This window comes from Aedes albopictus, chromosome 3 (assembly GCF_035046485.1).
Source record: "Aedes albopictus strain Foshan chromosome 3, AalbF5, whole genome shotgun sequence".
NCBI classification, from domain to species: Eukaryota; Metazoa; Arthropoda; class Insecta; order Diptera; family Culicidae; genus Aedes; species Aedes albopictus.
Window position 1 is genome coordinate 350,802,910 of NC_085138.1, and position 21,162 is coordinate 350,824,071.

General features: G+C 39.3%; 1 protein-coding gene and 1 long non-coding RNA gene across 3 annotated transcripts in view; one reads left to right on the top strand and one right to left on the bottom strand.

Annotated features, from left to right (window-relative positions):
* Positions 1-3,406: 3,406 nt before the first annotated feature.
* Positions 3,407-21,162, top strand: part of LOC115267711 (uncharacterized) — a 42,836-nt gene continuing 25,080 nt past the window's right edge. The window contains exon 1 of one of the 2 annotated variants that reach the window (XM_029874873.2): positions 3,407-4,432. In XM_029874873.2, coding sequence (XP_029730733.2) covers positions 3,811-4,432 — 622 coding nt within the window. In that variant the 5' untranslated portion in view covers positions 3,407-3,810. The remainder of the gene's footprint in view (positions 4,433-21,162) is intronic. The other variant, XR_003897948.2, reaches the window with a different exon arrangement.
* LOC134289428 (uncharacterized) lies at positions 11,442-15,403 on the bottom strand. Its single transcript, XR_009998515.1, has 2 exons — positions 14,934-15,403; positions 11,442-14,587 (listed from the first exon to the last, which is right to left on the bottom strand). It is a non-coding gene; the product is annotated as an uncharacterized LOC134289428 (long non-coding RNA).

The following is a 21,162-nucleotide window of genomic DNA, read 5'->3' on the forward strand; positions in this document are numbered from 1 at the left end:
CGCCAGGTGGTCGCTATCAGTGTGGCTATCATCTACTCTCCAGTTCGAACTACTTGGTAAGCCAGGACTACAAAAGGTCACGTCAATAATTGACTCCGCTTCGTTTCGACTATAGGTACTCTTGGTACCGACATTAGCCAAGTCGACATCGTCCAATGCTCATAATTGCTTGTTAAAATTCTCACGCCCACTCTTACTCAAAAAGCACTCGAGAGTTCCACTCCCATACATAAAGACTCTCGAGGCGAAAATCGCACTCAAAAAACCCGAAATAATCATCGGCACGACGAGGCAGAAGCAAAACACCGCTCTAGAGCATGTTGTAAAACTCTTTTGATATCGAGGAGAATTATCAAGCCTGCAGGTGACATACGCACCAACCCACCTTTATATTCCCTATCTTTTTAACGTCCGCCACAGGTAGCTGAACCAAAGCTATCTGTGTCCCTGCTGTCCCCTTCCGTAACCTAACGGCTGCGGCGGCCACCTGCACATCGCACTGTTTCCGCAGTGCCGTGACGAGCTCTTCCACTTCGGTGATCTCGTCAATGTCTTTGACCTTCAGAGTCGCCTCATGTGTAAGAGCCATCACCTCAACACCCTCACCAAGGACCTCTTCTGCCAGCCTCTTGTAGGCGGCTCCCTTGTGTTCCTTCTCGCGCTTCAGCTCCAGGATCATCTCGCCCGTACGAGTACGTCTAATACTGCGTACGTCGGCTCCAAGACCCTCAAGCTTGGCGTCGCTTCGCATCGTCTTCAAGACGTCCGAGTACTTGGACTGTTCCGTCTTGATTACGAGCGCGTCGCCTTTCTCATGCTTGGCACGTGCTCTCCTTCGCCTTGGCTTGGCGTCCTGTGCTACTACCGGCGGATACATCTTCTTCTTCTTCTTCCGCTCTACCTTCGCCCAAGGAGGATTCTCCCCTTAGATCGCCCTGCTCTGTGGCTGCTGAGGGCCCACCAACGGTCGCAACCCCTTGTGCCCATCGTTCCGGGACGGGCCAGCCTTTTCAGGCCCACCCCTCCCAGCTTTCCGGGAACCCTGGCTGGGGTCCGACCTTCCGGCATTGTTACCGACTTTCGGGGTAATTATTCGCCTGGCTTTTCGGGCACCGCCAGACAGCTCCTCACCTGACGGCTGTCTCGCCCCTTCTGCGAGTGCTTGCTCCGTTTGTCGCGAGCAGTCGCTCCCACTTGCTTCGGACTTCCTGCGAAGGAGAAGGCCTTCGTTTGAGTAAACTTCGGCACTTTCTCATTTGCAGGCTCCGCCGCTGCAGCAGTCAGCAACGTGAGTACCGCGTGCTCCTGCTTGGCCTCGTCGATCGTCACCCTAAGTCGAAGCAGGTTCTTGCTTATATTCGACTTAGTGGACGCAAAGTCGATGATTTTGCCAAGCTACTACTGAGCCACCTCTATTGCGGACCGTCCTTTGTTTTCATGGCTGACGGTCCTCAGCAGTCACGCTCCGTGCATAGTTTCCACCGGCTGGGTTGCCGGGAAATTGACTGGAGCTCCCACGCTTGAGCTGCGTACGCAGCTCCCAGCGCCTACCTCCTCGCTTCTCCTTGTCGGAGACCTCATCAACCCGCTCTGGCGAAGGGATTGATCGTACCACTACTTCCACCTGCATTCTGATTTTTTGCACGTTGTTCATCCCACGAGTCCCACGGGAAATAAGGTCCACCACGCCAGAGCCCTGCATTACCCCGGTAAGGAACAGCTTACTGTGGGGGGTGCCCAGGTACCCCACAGGCTCCGTTAAAGATCGAACATCTTTTTCACCCCCTCGGTCACTCATTCCTTGGCACGGGTCGCTTGACACCTTTAATTGGGGTTAGTAGTTCTATTCTTATCCGGCGACTACGCGGCTGACTCGCAAGCGGGGGGGGGGGGGGGGGGGGGGGATGGGGGTTCGTCAGGCTCAGGCTCCAGGACTATAGTCCCTGCTTCCCCAATCCTGGTTGATCTGATACTGTCTATTGAACTTTTAGAAGACTTACTGGGCATGGTAGAATATAAATCGTACCTTTGTATAATGAAAGAAGTTACCGTTAAACCCGTAGACTTTAGGATCTAAACTCAAGAACAGTTTGGATGACCTAAGTCCTAGGATATCCCAAGTGATCTGATGATGTCTATTGATGATGAACCTGGGCTTGTCAGTGGAATAGCTGTAAGTAAAAAGAAAATCGGGTTAAGCTGTTCCTTTTAATTCAACCAAGAATTTGCATCCTTTGACAGATACGTACTCTCGTACGTACTAGGATACGTATTTCGACCTCAACTGTAAGATCGTCTTCAGTGTCTTGTACTTGACTCAGTCTAGGGCATTTCTAAATGTAACGAAGAACGGCAGACAGTTTTACCACAGACAAACAGACGTAACACTCTTCAAAACGGCTTGGCACATGCATTTAACGATCAATTCAAATTTCATTTGATTTGCGCGATCGTTCCACCAGACGCGCTAGTGTTCGATCGCTTTGACGTTTGCCAATGTACACGTTGCTGAATGATGCAAACGAAAATTACAGGCAATTTGTGTAGTAGTGTGCGTGTCAGCAAAACGTCAAATCGAAATCCATCATGGCTGACAGTGTCGCGCGCGGTTCTACCAACAGGTGGCAGTGTGCTCATGAAAATGACACCGGGCAAAAGTTTTTGATGAATTTCCTCTAAGAGTTACGTCTGTTTGTCTGTGGTTTTACACTTGAAAAAGGTAATTGCACAGGTAATTGGCTGACAGTGTCGCGCGCGGTTCTACCAACAGGTGGCAGTGTGCTCATGAAAATGACACCGGGCAAAAGTTTTTGATGAATTTCCTCTAAGAGTTACGTCTGTTTGTCTGTGGTTTTACACTTGAAAAAGGTAATTGCACAGTCCAGGTCGTTGATGATAAGTGCGTCCAGCACAGTATCCCGAAACCAAAATTAAATAACTATTCGCATATAAGAAGCACGCAATGAAACTCTCGGCATTACTAAATGTAACGAAGAACAACAGACACTTTTACGCATGAAAAACGCCAAATACACAAGGCCGAAACGTCGGGCAATACAAAACCAGTCGTTTTTAATTTCCCTAAACTGAGAAAGCCAGTTCGAAGAATATACGAGTAAGTGAAAGTTATGGCGTTATGGTAAAAATTAGCCTAAGATTGAAATACACAGTAATAAATAAGTGAAAATCATACACTGATTTGAAGAATCTGCGTCGGTGTGACTGTGTGACATCTTTAACTTGAAGGCTTCATCTCAGAAAAATGCAGTTTGTACCATCCTCCTGCAAGCACATTCGCTTAGCCGCGTCTCACCACTACACCTTCAAACCATTTGCGGCAACCGCCAAATACATTCGCACGAGTTCGTTTACTTTGTGCTGGTTTGCTGGTGGTCAGTTAATGTTTTCCGCGCGCGTAGTAACGACTCGTTCGCTGTCTCGTAAATAGAGTAGTACTAGTTAGTACGGTGGTGATTTTCGGCTCGAACGGACGTCGGTCGGCAACTAGTAGTGGCTCAGTGAAACATCGAACGGAACCAATCCCCTTCAACGGGAAAACCGAAGCCGCTCGCAGTCAGTGTTGTATATCATCACTGGCATTTAATTGATCTATTTTTAATATCATTCGTCGTTCCCCACGCGTTTTCCGCGCCATCGTCGTGCCGTGGCGGTCGATGACTACTAGATTTCCACCATCATCATCACCACCCCCAACGCAATATAACGGGATATCGGTTTTTTCTTTGAGTGACGACGCAGCAACCCGGTTAGGGAACAAATCTCGCGGGAAGCGTGAAGATCTAGAGTGACATGGTATTTTCCAACCACAGTAACGCTGCCTTCTTACCACTAGACAGTGACCAAGGTGTAACTTTTTACAAAAACGAGAACTTGCTGTTCGCGCCACCACCACCAGTAGGAGCAGCTTCCCCCACCGCGCTGGTTTGCCGACGGAACACCCCAGTTGCAGCAATGCTGTCCACTTCAACCGGAAGTAACCCTTTCAGTGGCCAGCCGCTGCTCCACGGGCCCCGGCAGCACCATGGAAACAACGTTTGTGATGACTTCCAACCGGTGGCCCATCTTAGCTCCAACGGTTACTACGGATACGTGCCGCCGGCCAACTTGATGCCCACCAAGGTGATGTCAACAGTAGAGCAGGCGGCGGCGGTAACGCCCCCCGTTGTCAACGGTAATGGTGTGGGTATCTTATTGGATTCGATCCATCCGGTAACCGCCGCCGCCGCCACCGACGATTCTTATTCGATGATGATGGACTGCGGCGGTGGTGGTGGAGGTGGTGCCGGGATTGCCCAAGTGGAAAACTACCACCAACAGCAACAACATTTACGAAAGCGAAAAGAGTACAGCGATGTAGTGGAAGCCAACTGCAAACGGCGGAAGACTTGGCTGGAGCAACCGCACGATGCAGGTAAGGGGCGAACCGGGGGTGAGATGTCCAACTCCATAAATGCCAAAGAATGACTCGATTTGCTGAACACTGTAAATCAAATAACGTTATAGATGCAAAGTTATGATATCTTGAAAATTTTTTAGCATAGTGCGCGTTTGTTATTTTTTTGGGTCGAAAACGCGCCATCCGAACGGTGAAAATGCGCCGCCAAATGTAACACGCCAAGAAATACAGTGTATCAAACAGTTGTCCGTACAGAAATTTTTTTGTCAAAATATTTTTTTCATTCAAATGTTTATAACTTTTTTATGCGTCAATCAAAAAAACTGACATTTTGACCAATCATGAATTATATCCATTGGTAAAATTTTGAGCGAGATCGAATAAGTTTTCTGAAAGTTATTGAAATTTTAGTAAAACTTATAAGATTTTTGAACACATTTTTAAAACATTATATGTCAATATGTACTCGATGACTTTTTTTTTATTTTTTTTTTTCGTGTTACATTTTATACCTAAGGCTTTCAAATGCAGCTATGTTTGGGGTTTTACATTCACTACAAAAAATATCAAAAATGTGCTTATGTAGTTGACGATGTTTACAAATTTACCATATTTTGCACATATAATCTGCCAAACGTTTTCCACCAATAAAAGTGCATAAACTGAACGAAAAAACCATAGGACCTATTTTTCATATGTAGTTTAGTAGGTCTTGTATAAAAATATTACATCAAGAGAGTTTAAAAAAGTTGAAAACACTTGGCACTTTTATTGGTCAAAATATGAAAAATTTCCAAATGACACTCTGAACTTATACAGATTTTTCATATTTTTTGTAGTGAATATAAAACCTTAAACGAAGCTGCATATGAAAGCCTTAGGTATAAGCAGTAACACAAAAAAATGAAAAAGTTTCATCAAGTACTGTACTGTAACATATTGAGATATAATGTTTGGAAAATATGTTCAAAAATCTTATAAGTTTTACTAAGACTTCTATTACTTTCAGGAAACTTATTCGATCTCGCTCAAACCTTTACCAATGGAGCTTTAATATATGAGTTATAATTCGTCAAAATTTCAGCGTTTTTGATTGACGTATAAAAAAGTTTTAAACATTTAAATAAAAAAATATTTTGACCAAAAAAATGCTGTACGGACACTGTAGATGATTTGAGTATTGCATGCATCACAATGTTTACTCGACGTTATTAACTGACATTTAAACGAATTAATACACATTTGAAAGGTTCCAATTATCGGATGTGCGTTTTACTGCAGTCATAATTCAAACGCCAACGTTGTTTTGCTGTTACGGCAAGAGCCAGTGCATTTTGCTCCAAGACACTCGTGATTTTTGACCATAAAATACGCGTTTTAACAATTAAATCTATGTTTCCTGTTCCCAAGTAGAGCACTCAAGGAAAATTCATCCTTTTCCGCAAGTAATTTTGAAAAAAAAATGTATAAATCAAGATTCTTCATCTTTTTTGCATCTGGAACTAGTCAAACGTTATCTGTTGGTGTGATTGAAAATAAGTAAGAAATCTATGTAGCTCAGGGGTTTAAATCATGGCATAAATTTCCATCCGATGATGCCTCTAGGAGTTCCTCTTGGGATTCCTTCAGAATTAATCCGGAAATTCGCCCAGGAGTTCCTCATAAAATACCTCTTGTAATTTATCCTGGAGTTGTTTGAGGTGTTCCTCAGAGATTTATCCAAGGATCTTACTATCTTCTATGATTCTTCCATAAATTCTTACTGTGTTTGAAATCTACAATGATTTCTCATAGAATGCCTGTCGTAATTGCTCCTGAAGTTCTGGGTGTGATATTTCCGTGTGGTTTCTCTATGGATTCCTGTAGGAGTCCCCAAAGAGATTTGATATCCAAGATTCATTCTGGCCAATTTTTTTCAAGGATGAATTCTGTCGTTCCTATTGAAATTTCTACTAGGGTTCCTTCAGTCATTCCTGCAAGGATCCTTAAAAAAAGCTCCAATATTTGAACTGTTTCTGCTTGAAGAGTCATTTGCTAAGATTCACCCAGATATTCCTGCTGGAATTCATCCACCATGTTTTGATGGAAATTGCAAAGAATTTCCTCCTCATATTCCGATAGAAAACTTCTGCGATTTCTCAAGAAGTTTCTTCGAAGATTCCTTAGAAATTAACTTCTGAGATGCAAAGGTAATTCTTCCAAAAACACTCCAAAGGATTTCTCCAGGAATACCTGATAGAAATCCACAAGTAATTTCCTCAAAGATTTCTCCTAAGATTGCTGATTTGATTTTTCCAGGAATCCATGCTTAAATTTTTCCTAGGGATTAGTCCTGGGATGCCTCCAGGATTTTTTAATAACTCAGGCATTCTCACTGTGTTTTTTTATAGTGGATTCTCACTGTGACCCGTCTTGAAATTTCAACGAGGATTTCTTCAGTGCTAGAATTTCTCCAGAAGTTCCTGCTGAGATTTTTACAGATGTTCTTTAAGGCGAAACTGGAAGCATTTCCTCACTTTTTGGTTTTTGATTTTTTTTATTAAATAACGAATCAATATTTTGAAAATCGGTTTTCGTACACATTTAGAGGAAGGATCAAGATATCTCCTGGTTTCTTTTCAGGTAGAAAATGTCTTTCAGTTTTGAAGAAACCATTTTTGAATGAAATTTCGAAAAAAAATATGGTTTATGAAAAGTTGGTAAAAGTTTTACACCTGAAAAAATCCAGGAGATAGCTCGATTCTTCCTCAAACTGTGTATGAAAACCGATTTTGAAAATATTGCTTCGTTATTTAATAAAAAAAATCAAAAACCAAAACATGAGAAAATTCGTCCAGTAATTATTCCATTTTTTTTAGAAATTTTACCAGGAATAACTGTGCTTATTGCGGTAGAAATTTCTCTGGGATAAATCACGAAATGTTTCCCGACAGTTTTCCACGAGAGCCTTCTGGAATTTTTTCAAGATTTTTCCTGAGGATTTCTTCGCGGATTTATCCATTGATTTCTCAAGAAGTTCCTCCAGGGATTTATCATAGAATTACTCTAGTGATTTTCAGCAAAAAAATCTTCTAAGACTAAGCGAACTTTTCCCATACTGGCGTTCTTACTCTCAATATCACATGAAATCGAATTCGCTTCCAATGCTGTCTACTGTCATATTGTTTGGAGTTTAAAGGCTGTGTTTCAGTAGGGATGTGATGTCAAGAACAAGTAGAAGATTTGATGGCTATGCTTTAAAGAGCTAAATCACATTTCTTATCAACTGTGACATCGAAAACTCTTATTAGCAGGCTTGGCTCCAGGAAGGGGATTATATCATATAGACTATTCTATAAATCACACTTATTATTTAAATAGTAAAAAGTTGTAACCACAAAAAAGTTACGTTATATCGAGGTTACGTTATACCGAGGTGTGACTGTACTAGCAAAAGACCAAATCATAGGGCTGAAAGCTGAAACCACAGAGAAACAGACGTAACACCTAGAACAAATTATATTATAAGTCATCGTCACGAAATCGTAATCGCCCAATGCTTATCATGCTGCTTGGACAAGCCACCACTAGATGGTGGTAGTGAGCAAACGTCTAACAGGAGCAAAAACGATGCCAGCGCCGCGACTGGTCAATTGACCAACTACCAAATATTAGAATCCACCGTAAAAGGTAATCGTTGGGAAGCGAGGAGAGTGTGACATTTGTTTCTCTATGCTGAAACTCTAAAAATCTATAAAAAAAAACTTGTGATATCGTAATGATGATTGATCAATACGTAAAAATGATGATTGATTAATACGTAAAAATCCTAATATTGTGTGGAGTTAAGAGGATAGAAAACCTTGTTATGCTTGACCAGACTAAAAGTTCTGTTGATAACGTATAAAAATCAACAATTATTGGATCCTAATGATAAAAATGAAAACTTGAAAAATACGGTTCATTCAAGTGAATCTGCACAACGCAAAGAGAGCAATAGCTGTACTTGTCAAAAGATCTGCTGGGTGTAAACTGGATAAGGCTTTTATCCAGGAACCATGGACGAACAACTGTGGGATGGTGAGAATCCATACTAGTTCCTCCAAATTAATATTTAAAGTAGGTCAGTTACCACCAAGATCAGGAAATGTTAAGGCAGTTTCAATTACAAAATTTATTCATAGGGACATTGTTTCAATTATAATAGAAGCAAAGAATAAGAATATCAAGAATGCCCACTCCGCTGATGCTCGAGGGACACTACCGCAGCGCTATCTGCGAATGAAATTTCAACCTTCATACGGTAGTGTGTGTTACTGATTATATGCGGATACCAGAGTATACGCACAACACCTTCTCTTATGACAAATCACGAACACTGTGACAGAGAGCTTCCACCTTGATACGCTTAGAGAGCGCCACTTGTCTTGTCGCTTGACGTTTACCTAGAAACAGGCAAGAGAGGGCATTCTTTCCAATTTTATTCTTTGATAGAAGTACCTATAATACGCGGAAAAGCAGAAATTTGTATTGCTCCGACATACTTTCCGGGAGATATGGATAATGTGCCTCCACCAGAAGTAGCTGCTTTTGTTTCTTATTGCAGAAAGCTAAATTAAGTTTTCATCATTAGTTTTCATTCATAGGTTGTGATGCAAATGCTCATCATACGATATGGGCTAGCACCTCTTAGATTTTATTGCAAGATATGAAAGCGATTTATGCAACAGAGGTGAAGAACCTACCATTACAAATGCTGTTAGGCAAGAAGTTTTGGAACATTGTGTAGCCCTGCACTAAAAAAAACAAAAATCGACATGTATCAGAGGATTTTTCGTTATCTTATCACAAGCATATTCTGTTTGAATATGAGGTTGACTGTCAACTCATAGAAACTACAAGAAATCCCAGGAAGACTAGCTGAAAGATCTACACCTCAAAACTTTTATCAGGAATGGATAACTCAAATGTCATTTAAAATTCTCGCCATGAGCTTGAATAAAGCGCTTCGGCACTTTCGAGCATAATTCAACAGACTTTTCATGACAGCGATGGTGAAACAGTAATCTGTAAAAACTGCGACAGAAAACTCGGAATTTATTTAACCTGGCTAATAGAACACAACAGTGGGAACTATACAAAGAGTCCCTCACAATTTTTAATAAGGAAGATCGAAGGTAGAAGGGAATAAATTGGAGGCACACATGAGAAAACATTGAAAGTACTTCGATTGTTGCTAGATTGCAAAAAGTTTTCGCTAAAGATCATTCAATAGAAATCTTAGAAACAATGATGAACAATCTTGACATCACCTGCACAAAAAGTGAATGTCGAAAATCAGTAATAAAAGTCGTTACCAAGCCACCTGTCGTCTGATCATAAATGAAAAACAGAGATCATCTCGACAGAGATAAAGATTTATAAGCACCACCATTAGATCACACCACGTGTATGTTTTCTAATCAGGCCAAACATTTCAATAGGTCCTATCTGCATTTGAGAGGCTCTCTTTGTTCATTTTCTCTTTCAATTATTGCAATGTATGGTATACTTTTCAACTATTTTTGCAGTACAAATCAAAAGAGAATTGTTTTGAACTTCAATGCAAGGAGACAATCATAATACAAATAAACAGTTGTGATTTTAACGAAAGAGAGCCTCTCTTCTGCAGATAGGGCCTTCAGACATGTTTGGCCTGTAATAAGTAATTTTACGCTTCCCGTTTGCCCGTATCACTCCAAGTTCCTCCCGGCATGTTGTGCGAACTGATGCATGAATCGATACTTTCATGCACTTGCGCACAAACACATACACTTAATGTATGTGTGTTTGTGTAGAACCACCAAATCTACGAGCACAGACGACGGTTGCACAATTTCGCCAACAATTTAAATAACCCTACACACATTGCTAGGCCTAGGTGGTAGTAGTATGGTGGTGTAATGTTTACACAACAGAACAGCGACACATGCGGCACCAGACCCGGCAACATTCTCAAAAATAACAATAATAACAAATAAGTGGTATGTAACGAAACCACCACTGACTGCATGGTGTGCAACCATGCAGTTGTTGGATATAGCAACGCGGGAAAATTTCATGCGGCGGCTGAGCTTCGAATCGAATGAAGATTGTACAGCGAACGGCTAGACAAGAAGTAAAAAATGAGGTCATACCTTCGCTAGCGCAAGCGAAACGTTTTGTGTCCAATACTTAAGCACTGTCTGATGCCGATCGGTCGGCGTACTCACTACTCGGATACGACCTGACATAACCTTAAACAACTGAAGGAAAGGGTTCATGTGCGAGTGAGCAAATATGCTCTGGGCGTCTCGTAAAACTTAATCGTATTTACGCCGATGAGCGCTCCACAACAGAGAGATGAGTAATTGGAACTGAGAACAACGAGAGGTGCTTTGATTTAGAAATGGGATGTGAAGGTTGCAATGACTAAGATTACTCAGGGTGTCACTATTAGAAGGTTCCGAATAATTTCTTTACATTGTACATACCTATACCTTATATTAAAATAAAATTGAGAATTCGGAGATCCATAAGAACAACGTTGTAAATGTTCCATGATCCCGGATAAAAAATACAATAGAAAAACAAAGGATTCTAATGTAACAGTACCATTGAAAACCATGCTCTCACAATAGAATTCAATGTTAAAATAACAATAGAAAAACAATAGAATCAAATGTTTCTAACAATAGAATCAAATGTGAATGAACATTTCACATTGAATTGTATAGGTTGTTAAGTATCGTAACAATACAAAAAATGACTTTTTTCCATACAAGTTTTTTCGCAAAACAGAAGATTCTAATGTAAATGAAATGTTGTTAATATATATAAGTGGAATCAAATATACCGTAGATTTTTATGTAATTGTATTGTTTTGAACTGTTAAATATGCCGAGAACTGTCTGTTTTGAACTGTTATTTTACATTAGATTCAATGGTTTGGGGATGGTTTTCTATTGTGAAACAGAAGATTCTTATGTTTTCGAATCGTTTCAAACAGTGAAATGCTCAGTAAACGTATTGTTTTGGGTAGTGATTTTATTTCTGGTTCCACATTTGATTCAATTGTTTTGAAATTGTTTTCTATTGTGAAGCAGAACATACAGTTTGTACTGTTTTTACATTGAATTCAATTGTTTGGGTATTGTTTCTTATTGTGATACAGAAGATTCTTATGTTTTCGAATTGTTTCAAACAGTGAAACGAACGGTAAACGCATTGTTCTGACTAGTGATTTTACTACTGGTTCCACAATTGATTCAATGGTATGGAAATTGTTTTCTATTGTGATACAGAAGATTCTTATGTTTTTAAATTGTTCTAAATAGTGAAATGTACAGTAAACGTGTTGCTTTGAGCAGTGACTTTATTACTGGCTCCACGTTAGATTCAATTGTTTTGGAATTGTTGTCTATTGTGATGCAGAACATATTGTTTTGCACTATTTTTACATTAAATCGAATGGTTTGGAAATTGTTTTCTATTGTGAATCAGACAATTCTAACTTCAACCTCTAAGTTTAACTTTACAAAAAATATAAACTGCTTGAGCAAATCCGGAATGAAGCGAAACTGAACTATTATTATGTATTTAGACTAGTAGCTTGTATAATTTAAGCTACATTTCAAAAACAGATCGAACAATTATCAAATATTTGGATCACTCATGTAGTAAATCGAGTAATGTTTAATTGCAATGATGGTTGAAGCTTTGAAGCATGCCCCACAGCCAGATAACTGGGTTTAGCAGACTAAGCATTAGGGTAAAAAATATAATTTGGACATGTATATAATTTGGATGTATGTCTTGTTCCGGAGAGCTTATAAAAGTAGATACTTCTCAATATCGATTGTTGGATCAAACAGGCCCTATTCTGATGACTTACGTTGAAAATACGCTTAACAATTAAGAATTTACTTCAAAATTATCGAAAATGTAAATTGTTTCACTAAAACCCCTCAAATGCACAGGTATGCAAGACGACATACACTTCACAGTCACATACAATATTCACCTCAAAATCGTTGAATTAATAACTGTAAGAATTTCAAAAGCCTTATTGCATTGAAAAATGTTCAATGAAGAAACATTAGGCAGCCAATCTCTTAACATTCATCTAGAACGCTTAAAATAGGTGGTGTCCAAAATACATTACAAGTTTTCTACTATAAATATATTTTGGTCATCTGACGAACTACATGGGGATGCTGTGCGGTTGCATACTTGGAGGCGTATTCTGTGGGTCTGGCGATATTTCCTCGATTTTAACAAAAACTGTAATAATTATCAAAATGGATGCCTGGTAAGCGGGGAAATATAATTATTTGCAAGAAAATATTTGTTAATTTAGGCTACTTCCATGGTTTAACAGTGTTCATGGCTTAACATTGAGATAATTGCCCTGTCCAAATTATATATACCTGAGGGTGTCCAAAACATATATTCGGTGTCCAAAATGCAATTCTAACAAGCAATTGGAAATTGTGATTTTCTCAGCTTAAAATGCTTTCGTTAAGGTTTTTGTCTGTCCGTGTAGCTGCCGGCTTAGAATAGCACTACGGACCACCTGTTCCGGGGGTAAAAGTCCACCAAACAGGTAACCCCAATCCAAGGTGTCAGGCGACCCGTGCTGAGGGATGAATGGTTGAGGGGGTTTAAAACATGCTCGATCTTTAACGGAGCCCGTAGCGTGGGTAGATCGCCTTTTTGGGTTGCGTTGCGGTTTTAGATCTACCAAACCGAAATCTAGTGTCGTCCTATTTTTCAATTTTGGAATATGTGTTCTGATAATTATAGGCATTATAGTATTTAGTCCTTGCTACTGGTGTTGTGATGACTTCCAGTCTTTGAATAAAACTAAGTTTACCAACTTTACTTTGCATATAGTTAAAAACCTCACCATCTGAGGCTAAACTCAATGCAAAGGAAATCAAATTGGATTAGGGATCCATGTATGTACTAACTCTTCGAAGACTGGAAAGTGCTAGTACGCAAGGAACATACTAGAATCCTTATTACTGAACACATGTCCCATTATTGAAATGATATTGCTGCTAATGTTAAAACCCGGGTCCTGAACCTGGGAGAATTTAGCAGTAAAACAAGGGTGATGCTAGGTTTCCGATGCATGGCCAATATCAGTACTCTTGTTTTGTTTTCTAAGAAAACAAAACAAAAACTGTATCAAAATCGATACTTTATTGCCCCTCAATGGCAATTGAGTAATGCGACATGCACTACACTAAGGATACGGGTAATGTCACAATAGATCTAAAAACTGGTCGCAGTGACAAACCCGAACAGGAATAAAAAAAAAAGGTTTTTGTCACCAGGAACGCAAAGTACAATCATATTATATGCGTATTAGTAACTTTACAAAATAATCAACTGCTTTCTAAGGAAGCTAGGGTACGATTTTTCCAACGTTGTCCTCAGCCTATCCAAAATACATGAATTACCCTATATGTGGCAACACTATAAGCGGCATGATGGAACCGTGCCTAAGCGCGCTAAGTGTTATTAGTCCACTAATGTAGTTGCATTTATTGGGTGATGAGGTACAAAAGTAACATTACAGCGTGCTTAACCTTTTTTGTAGCACTTAAAAATACTCGATATACTACAGCTTGAACCTATATTAGAAGATCGTTCAAATTCAAAGAAGCGTTCAAATGGTACATTTGTGAGACGTTTGTTATTTACGAATGATTGCCTGCAATTTCGTCACATTTGATAATTAACTATACATGCGTTCCAGGTTTGAAGAGCGAACCAATATTAAAAAAAAATTAACACAAAAATAACATGTTTCACTGAACGAGTTTGATGTAAAGGAAAAAATGCAGTCAAATTAGAATGGTAAAATTGAAATATCTATCTATCCTGGTATCCATCTATCTATCTTTATATATAAAAATGAGTTACTAATGTTTGTCTGTTTGTCTGACCCTAATAGACTCGGAAACTACTGAACCGATCGGTGCTTTCAAAATAAAACCACAAAGTTCCTTGATCCAGCATTCCGCATCCCCGTTCTCTTCTCAGCGCTCCTAGTTCTCGTCCATGCAGCGATCAGTCCTAATCGTGCGCATTCCTTCGACCGCAATGCGATCGAACAAGCTGTGAGCTAACTGCTCCTACACAGGCTTCATGTCCTTGCGACTTCTAAAGTGATAGGAAAGAATAGTTATTTGGATACCATTGAGTATTAGTTAATGAAACAATTGCAATTTTATTAAAGAAAGGGGGATTTAGACAACACTTTCTTGTTTTCTTCATTATACTTTTTTTAAATATTGGTACAATAAAATAAACCCTTTTCAAATGTTAGTTTAGAAAACAAAAGAAATATCTAAAAACTGGGTCAAAAACTCTTTTAGATGATTTCATTATAAAACAAAAAAAAGGTCGAACCAACCCTGTGAACTTGTCTATGATAGTGTGATTTGCTACCAGCCCTGCCCTGCCAACTCAACTTCCCGCAAAAGTGCAAACAAAATAATATACAAACCTGTTGAAATGCTGCTACTGTTGTATGCTTTTACACTGCACCGCACACTATAATCACTCCCGTGCGGAAAATTCACGCAGTTGAGCGTGAATTTTCCACATTTTCCGCAGACGAACCTGCACTTCGAAAAATTTTACCGCCGACGACCAAACTGATAACAAAAAAACTTGGACTGTTTCGAAATTACTTAAAAGCAGGGTTTTTTTAAACGTTCAGACCATTGAAAAACGGTACATTTCAATGTAGCTGATACATTCTATTGTAAACCAATGGTTTGATCGCTGAATCCAAAAGTAACAATGAATTCAAATGTTAATCTATTATTTGTCTATGTAACAATGAAATCTAATGTGAACCATTTGTAATCATTATAAAGAATCAAATTTTAAAATATACTGTATAATACATTCACAATAGAAAGCAATGTTAACGTAAAAATCTATTGTTTTTCAATTGTTGTGCCCATAGCCTTAATTGTTCGTTTTTATACGGGATATACATTCCCCTAATGACACGAATATTTACTACCGAAAGTCGGGGTGACATTGAGCCTGGTGATAGCTTTAAGTTAAAAATAGAGAAAGACGTTTATTTGTAATTTGTAATTTGTTGTTTTATTGTAAACGATAACCTTTTAGTTGTTACTTTACATGAGGTCAAGGATTCTGGCATAGGAAACATTGTTGAGGAGCAAAAAAAAACTAACAAACTAGAATCAAAAGTAACATAAACAAATTTGAAGTGAAATTAAGGGAAAAGACTAATCAATATTTAGAGTACAGCTGCATCTAGTATCCGTCTGAGCTTCTGACTGCATTTTTGAAGGCTGTGATGGTTGGCTTCTGCTTTACGTCTAAAGACGTTTCGTAAAAAAACTAACATAAATCGAAGTGATTGTCAGAAGTGAATTTTGACATATGATGCATCCGGTGTAGAAAAAAACAGTTTTATCAACTATTCCTTTAAAAAAGTAATGTCAATTTTATTGTTAGATATACATCATACCAAAATTCAGCTCTCAAATCTCGTACTTCACCGAACGTATCCCATTGAGAACCGCATATTTCCCAACAAGCATTATCAAAACCCTGAACAAGCATTATCAAAACTGTGTAAAACTGTCAATTTCACCGTAGTAGATAAATGTCCATCAATCAGTGTTTAAAAAGATACCAGTAAGAACAGGCAAATTAGAGTAGAAATGTGCGCTCAAAACCAGAACACGCCGAGAACCGCAGTATTTAGGTGCTTACTTACTTGATATTTAATACTTGATGGGCTGAAACATTCGCCTCCACTGGTCTCGGTCCTGGGTCAATCGCTTCCTGTCGTCCTGAACGTTTAAGAATCCTTAGGTCCTCCTCAACCTGCAAAAAGCCAACGTGAGCGCAGCCGTTCACGAAGTCACGACCTCTTCCTGGTTATCTGTTGAATATGATTTTAGCTTGTCGTTTCTGCGGTGTATGAGCTACGTGCCCAGCCTACTGCAGCGTGCCGTGCTTTATTCACTTCACTATAGTATCCATATCTTTACATACTTGATACAATTCGTAGTCCAAGCGTTGCCGCCAGATGCCGTCCTCCAGTTTACCGCCGAGTATTGTTCGCAGCACTTTCCGTTCGAAGACTCTAAAGGCTCTCCGATCAACTTCTCCCAACGTCCACGATGCATGGCCGTATAAAGCGATCGGGAGAATTGTACAACGCAAATTTGGTCTTCGTTGACAGCCTACCTGGGCTTCCGCTGGTTTCGCAGTCCGAAAAAGTCTTTCATTCCCACCGTTCAACAATACTTCGAAGTTCTCTCGCGCCACCATTACTTCATCTGTCAGCATGTTTTCACCACGGTAGTTGCACATTACGGAATAAGGCGCTGTTTTCCTCCGCACGCCATTTGACAGTTTCGTAAAACCTTCGCATATCATTCTGTTCCATACTCTCTTGCGTCTGAGCAATCTTATTTTTCTCGTGCTCTCTTTTCTATTCGTGGTGGATTCGTTTTTCGTCATTCGGATTCTAGCAACATTCTTCTCATCCGGTACCCTCTGGCACCTCTCGTCGAGCCACCCGTTCCTAGGTCGTCTTTGAGCAGCGCCTATCACCCTCCGCTCATCGCTCCGTGGATAGACTTGCACAGAGTGCTGAGTTTATCGCTCTCGTTGATCTTATTTATTCGCTCGTCCAACTTTTGATGATAGCCGTAGGTACCGTACCGTCTGAAGAAAACCTCTGGGTGAACCTTGGATCGCCTTGAGTCGATGTTAGGACCCCTAAAAGTTCTACCAACAATAACATCCGAGAGAGAGAGAGAAGTGTCGGCCATCTATCGGCAAAGGGTCCATTAGGTTGCAAACTTTATAACAGACGCTGTTTTAGTAGCAAATCCTTATTGGACAGACGCTTGACACTTACCTCCTCAAGCAAGCTGAAGACAGAAGGACCACAGTGCCCAGGCTGCACTATCAGCTAAGCTCATAACACTTAGCTGGCGATCTTTAACATCAATTGACCCGTGGAAGCATAATATGGGAACTTATAGGTAGAAATTGTTTAGCCCTTGTTCATGGATCCTCTTCTTCACTCAGCGAAGTAAACTACCGAAATTCATCAAAATACCTTATGAAATTTAGCCATAACTGTAAAGTATGGATTCCATAAGAATACCTTATGAAAATTAAACATGCTTGTTATGATCTAATTACATAAGATAAACTTATGAAAAGAGCAGAAAAATCGTAAAATGATGCAGACTGGAATCGATCCATGAACGTCGAGATCATTGAGCTCGTGCCCAACCCACGAGGCTCTCGACGCTTGAGAATTTCATGTTGCTAAATGTGTATAAAAGCCAAACTGTGAGTCGATTCTGAGTGATAAACCGACCTTATGAAATTCAATCTAGCCGTTATGAATTGTTTAAAGACCATTACATAACTTAGACCTTATGGTAATCTTAGGTTTGTTTGCCTGAGTGTTATTCTATATGGGTTACATAAATACGGAAAAACTTGTAATCAATTAGAAGACATAGAATGTTGCTAATTGATAAATTGAAAGAGTGTGTAAAAAATCGCGTTCTGGTGGGATTCGAACCCATGACCGGCGCTAGACCGGCGCTTTAACAAATTAAGCCACATAACAGGTAAGTGTGAGTATGAATTACACGAATTTTACTCACTTCGTACTCACAGCTCTCTCACAATTTTGGTATGCGTCTGCGACCTTTACTTTATTTACATTTTTTGATAGCATGCTTCTTGACTGAGATAGAAGCAAGTGAGTATCACTCTTACAAGTGAGTATTCCCAACACTGTCCACAGTCGTCGATGAGAGGTGTGTGGACTTCCTAAAAACTAAAAACAATGCGCTCTAGACAAGGCTTTACATATACAATAGATGCGTAGTGTGGATGGACATCTAATTGATCCGAAAGAAGTACAGTTTGTGGAAAAGATAACCTCAGAATGTCGAGCTGAACCTGAATTTAGGTTGATCACTACATCTTCAAGTCTTCTCGTGGTGTAGTGACAACGCGCCTGTCTAGTGAGTAGGAGTCCATTTCTTTCATTTCTTACTCAATTTTCCTAAGAAACTCCTGGAGAAGTTACCACAGAATTCTTAGTTGAACCCAAGCGAAACTCTGAATCTGTTTTAAAGGAAACTTCTGGTAGAATTTTCAGAGAAATAGATATTCCTGGATCGAATCCAGAGGAACTCCTCTCCTCTTCTTGGCGTAACGTCCTCACTAGGACAAAGCCTGCTGCTCAGCTTAGTGTTCTGTGAGCACTTCCACAGTTATTAACTGAGAGCTTCCTCTGCCAATGACTCTGGAACTCAGGATGAATAATGGAGCCTCGTGGCCGTGCGGTTAGCGTCACCAAGGGGCGAGGGTTCGATTCCTGCTCCGAGTGATGAAACTTTTCACAAGAATTTCCAAATAAACTTCTATAGTAATTCTTGGATACAGTCTCGAAAAAATCGTGGAAATCTTCCCGAATGAACTTCTGGAGAAATGCCCGGAGGAACTGCAGAAAAAAATCCCCGAGAAACTATTGAAGGAATACCAGGTGATACTCCTGTAAAAATCGAAAGTGGAACTCCTGGGAAATTTCAAGGTGAACTACTGGAGAAATTGCATGTGGAATACCTTTAGAATTTCAGGTAGAACTTCTGGAGGAATCCCAGTGGGTCCTTGTGTAGAAATCCCAAAAGAAAGTCATTTCACCGAGGAAATTCCAGGTGGAAATGTTGCAAGAATGTAATATGGAACTCCTGGGAAAATCCCAGACGGATTCCAGGTACAGGGGATACTCAAAATAACTGAGACAGGTAAAATTTTCACTTTTCAAAAAAAAGGTCCACTACCTGTAACTTTTCGAAAACGGCATCAAATATTTTCAAATTTTCACTGTGAGTTCATCAACTAGTTGTGTATCAGTGGTCCAATTTTGGGAAAGACCGAGCTTTTCTACATGAAGTTAGAAAGATGCTAGAAAAAGGTATAATAATCCGATATCCAACTTTGAGCTGTTATATCTCCGGAATCAATGAACCGAATGCAATGAAATTTTGACCACTTATGACTAATATAATGAACTTTGAAAAACATTTGACTTAATTTGAAATTTTAAATATGAAAGAAGTTATAGCGATTTCATTTATTCTTTGTTTTTTTTTAGTAAATTTATCTATTTTTGATATGCATCCTATTACTTTTTCAATTCAATGCCGGCAATTTGGTTACTTTCATTCGAAACATAAATATATTTACGTCAATAGGGTCCTAAAATGAAAAATATTTTTCCGGTTTTGCTGCATAACACAAAGGAGTATGCTTTTCTGATCTCAATGGTATTTTTCCGAACTTTAAACAATGGCAGAATAGTAAGTAAACTCGAAAATAAAATAATGGTGAGCAGGTCTTGTTTGACATCCGAGGTCAACCTTGACGTAACGAAAGTGAAACGGTGGGTTGCAAAAGACATCACATTGGCTCACTTGTGACAACAAATGTTCCTGTTTGACATACACGGTAAACAAAATTTACCCAAAATTGAGTGCTAAACAAGGAGTGTTGCAAAAATTATTAAAATTTTTGAAAATAAATTTTATGGGCTTTACCTAATAGGAATACTTAAAAAATGAGTAAACATGTCATTTTAATCAATGCTTGATCGAATTATGCAGAAATTGAGATAGGCCTTTAGGAGCCTATTACCCAGTCAACACACGATCGCATATGATGTTGAATAGGATGCACAAGTGAAGGCGATATACGCACACTTTATACGCGCTTAAATGAAGGCATGTACGCATATGGCCTCCACTTCAGCACCTTATTCAACATCATATAAGACTTTGTGTTAGCTGGGTAGAGGAAATTTAAATGAACTATAATTACTATTCATAATTTTGAAAAGACAATGAAGTTTCGGATAAATTGGTGTTATATAAGAAAAAATAGTCTAATCGTAATTTTCTTTCATGTAAAGATTTTTACGTTTAGTCAAAAGTTTTTAATAGCTCATTATATTAGTCATAAATGATCAAATCTTTATTGCATTCGGTTGGTTGAATCCGGAGATATAACAGCTCAAAGTTTGCTATCGGATAATTATACCTTTTCTAGAATATGTCTAACTTCATATAGAAAAGCCCAATCTTTTCCAAAATTGGACTACTGATAAATAACTAGTTGATGAATTCACAGTAAAAAGAGAGAATATTCGATGCCGTTTTCGAAAAATTACAGCTAGTTGAACATTTTCTGAAAAGTGAAAATTTTACCTGTCGTATTTATTTTGAGTATCCCCTGTAGAACTCCTGCACGAATTTCTAGTTTTTTGAAACATAGATGGATCCGCTGTGAAAATCTCAAGTAAAACCCTTTGTTGACATTCAGAGCAATCCGCAGTGAAACGTGAAACCCTTGGACGAACCCTGGGTTTGAATTACGGCAGTCCAGCTTTACCTCGAAGGTGGAATACTTTAAATTGCAAATTGTTAATAGAAGTTCCAGAAGAAAATTGTTGAAAAATCACCAACGGCATGCCTTGAGGATTTTAGTTTCAGAGTTTCAGAACTTTAGAACAACTCTGGCAGACCCTTCCCCAGAGAAGGTCACAGGGCTGGTAGCAAGTCACTTTTTAGTGACTTAGTCACTATTTTTGGGTTGGTCACTAAAAAGTCTCTTTTTTCAAGGTCAGGTCACTAAAGTCACTATTTTCA